Raw genomic sequence first — 2,771 nt, 5'->3', positions numbered from 1 at the left:
CAGGTATGTTTCTTGACCCGCTCGAGGACGAGCGTTTGTTTTAGTTGGGGAGGATGTGACGACCCGGCCCGTCGTCACGTGAGTTACCGCCCCGTTTCCCATTTTTATGCTTCCTTATGTTTCATTATAAGAGTCTTGAGTAAACGAGTCGATTTGGATTGGTTTTGGATGGAAATGAGACACATAGTCTCTTTAAGGAAAGGTTGTTTTGGAAAAGCCAACCGGATGTTGACTTATGAGTTAGAGGGCTCGGATGTGAGTTCCGGTGATTTGGTTAGCTTCGGGGGATGATTTGTGACTTAGGAGTGTGATCGGAATTTATTTTGGAGGTCCGGTGTAGAATTAGGCTTGAATTGGCGAAGTTAGTATTTTGGCGAATTCCGGTTGATAGGTGAGATTTTTATCCGAGGGTCGGAATGGGATTTCAAGAGTTGTTGTAGCTTCGTTAGGTGATTTTGGATTTGTGTGCAAAATTTCAGGTTATTCGGAGGTGTTTTGGTCGGGTTTTTGATCAAATGCGTAATTTGGAAGTTTTAGAAGAACTTAGGCTTGAATCTGATATAATTTGAGGGTTTTGGTGTTGTTTGTGGTGTTTTGATGATTGGAGCAAGTTTGAATGATGTTTTAAGATGGATTGGCACTTTTGGTTGAGGTCCCGGGGTGATTTCGGATGGTCATCGGGATGATTTTAGACTTGGTGAAATTGCTGGTTTTGCTGGTATCTGGTGTTTCCGCATCTGCGGAAGAAGGGCCACATATGCGGTTCCGCAGATGCGAAGAGTGCGAGTGTGGGCTATGTGGAGGAATTCCGCAGAAGCGGAGGGGTTCCGCAGGAGCGGTCTCCGCAAATGCGGTTGCTGACCGCAGAAGCGGTCCGTGTTGGTGAAGGGTCTTCCGCAGAAGCGGTAGGTTGTGCGCAGATGCGGTCACCGCAGGAGCGGGATTGGACCGCAGAAGAGGTCCTGGGCATATTAGTGAGTTCTGCAGAAGAGGATGGAAAACCGCAGAAGCGGTAGTCGCATATGCGGAAAGGTAACCGCAGATGCGAAAAAGACTGTTATTAGAAGGGTTTTAAGACTCATTTTGTTCCGCGAGCTTAAGTCCATTTCCACCATTTTTGATCGACCTTGAGAGCTCTTGGACGGAATTTGAAGGGGATTTCGACTAGGTGTGATTGGAGGTGAGTTCCTTGGCCTAAATACATGAATTAATGGTAGAATTTACATTGAAATTTGTGGGAATTCATCAAAAGAGGGTAAAGCTAGGGCTTGGGAATTTGATATTTCAAACTGGAATTTGAGGGGTCAAATGGACTCCGATTTTGGTAATTTTGATATGTATAGACTCGTGGCGAGATAAGGAACCCGGTGATGTTAATTTTTTAATTTTTCGAGAAGTGGGCCCGGGGCTCGGGTTTTGCCAATTTCGTGAATTTCGATGTTTTTCGAGTCTTTTCGATTGGGTTATATTCCCTTAGCCTATTGTAATGTATTCGTTGTGGTTTCGGCCAGATTCAACGCGCGAGGAGGTTGATTTGTGAGGCAAGGGCATAGCGAGCTATGATTTTGGCCGGCTTGAGGTGAGTAATGATAGTAAATGATATCCTGAGGCATTGAAACCCCGGATTTGCACAACGTAGTGCTATATTGAGGTGAAACACGCGCTTAATGGCGAGCGTGGGGTTGTTTACTACTGGGGATTGTGACTTGGTCCGTCCCTTTTGATATTTACCACGTATTTGACTAAGCTGATTTGTTTATCATCGTGATTTGGGCATGTTGCCATGTTTTGGGCTTAATGCCGATTACTTGAATCCTTCAGGGATTGCTATCACTGTTTCCTCACTATTTTGATACGTTGTTTGAACTCAGTCCTTATAATTATACTGTTTTGCAAACTCAGCCGCTTTAATTGAATTCTGAGGTTTAAATGACATTTTTACTACTGTTTGGGCTGAGAACTATCATTTTATTGATGCCCGAGGGGCTTATGATGTTTCTGGACTGAGTGAGGAGGCTTTCAGGCCTCGAGTGTATTGTGAGGAGGCTTTCAGGCCTCGAGTGTATTGTGAGGAGGCTTTCAGGCCTCAAGTGTATTGTGAGGAGGCTTTCAGGCCTCGAGTGTATTGTGAGGAGGCTTTCAGGCCTCGAGTGATATGTGAGGAGGCTTTCAGGCCTCGACTGTGATGTGTGAAGGCTTTCAGGCCTTATGTTGATATAGCGCTTGGGCCGTAAGGGGCCCCTCCGGAGTCTGCACACCCACAGTGAGCGCGGGTACCCATGTGATTTGAGAGTGAGCCCGACGGGCTGATACTATGCTGTGTGACTAAGATTGAGCCCGATGGGCTGTTACTATACTGAGCGATTGATACTGGGCCCGAGGGGCAGTTTTACTATTCACAATTTATTTACTGTTTACCTGATTTACCTGTCTTTAAGATAATGAGACTTCATTTGACTTTTTACTGTTTTACTGTTTAAAGTGATTTACTGCCTGATATAGCGTTGTCTTGTGCACTTATGTGTTTTCATGCCTTCAGTTATTATTTATTATTATTACTCACTGGTTCGGAGTACTCACATTACTCCCTGCACCATGTGTGCAGATTCAGGCATAGTAGAGTCCGCTCCTGAGCACTGATATTCTTCACAGGCAGGCAGCGAGTTGGAGCTTCGAGGTAGCTGTTGACGTCCGCAGCCCCTTGACTCCCCTATTTTATGTTATTTCAGTTCCTTCAGACTATTGTATCAGATATTCTATTTCTTAGACTT

General features: G+C 45.0%; 1 protein-coding gene across 1 annotated transcript in view; it reads left to right on the top strand.

Annotated features, from left to right (window-relative positions):
* The window catches only part of LOC109205592 (zinc finger CCCH domain-containing protein 1-like), a 40,325-nt gene that overhangs the window by 12,646 nt on the left and 24,908 nt on the right, over positions 1–2,771 (top strand). Inside the window, exon 4 of the mRNA XM_019368307.1 lies at positions 772–1,012. Within this exon, the coding sequence (XP_019223852.1) occupies positions 772–1,012 (241 nt within the window). The remainder of the gene's footprint in view (positions 1–771; positions 1,013–2,771) is intronic.

This window comes from Nicotiana attenuata, unplaced genomic scaffold, assembly GCF_001879085.1.
Source record: "Nicotiana attenuata strain UT unplaced genomic scaffold, NIATTr2, whole genome shotgun sequence".
NCBI lineage: Eukaryota > Viridiplantae > Streptophyta > Magnoliopsida > Solanales > Solanaceae > Nicotiana > Nicotiana attenuata.
This window is presented reverse-complemented; position numbering and strand designations above follow the sequence as displayed.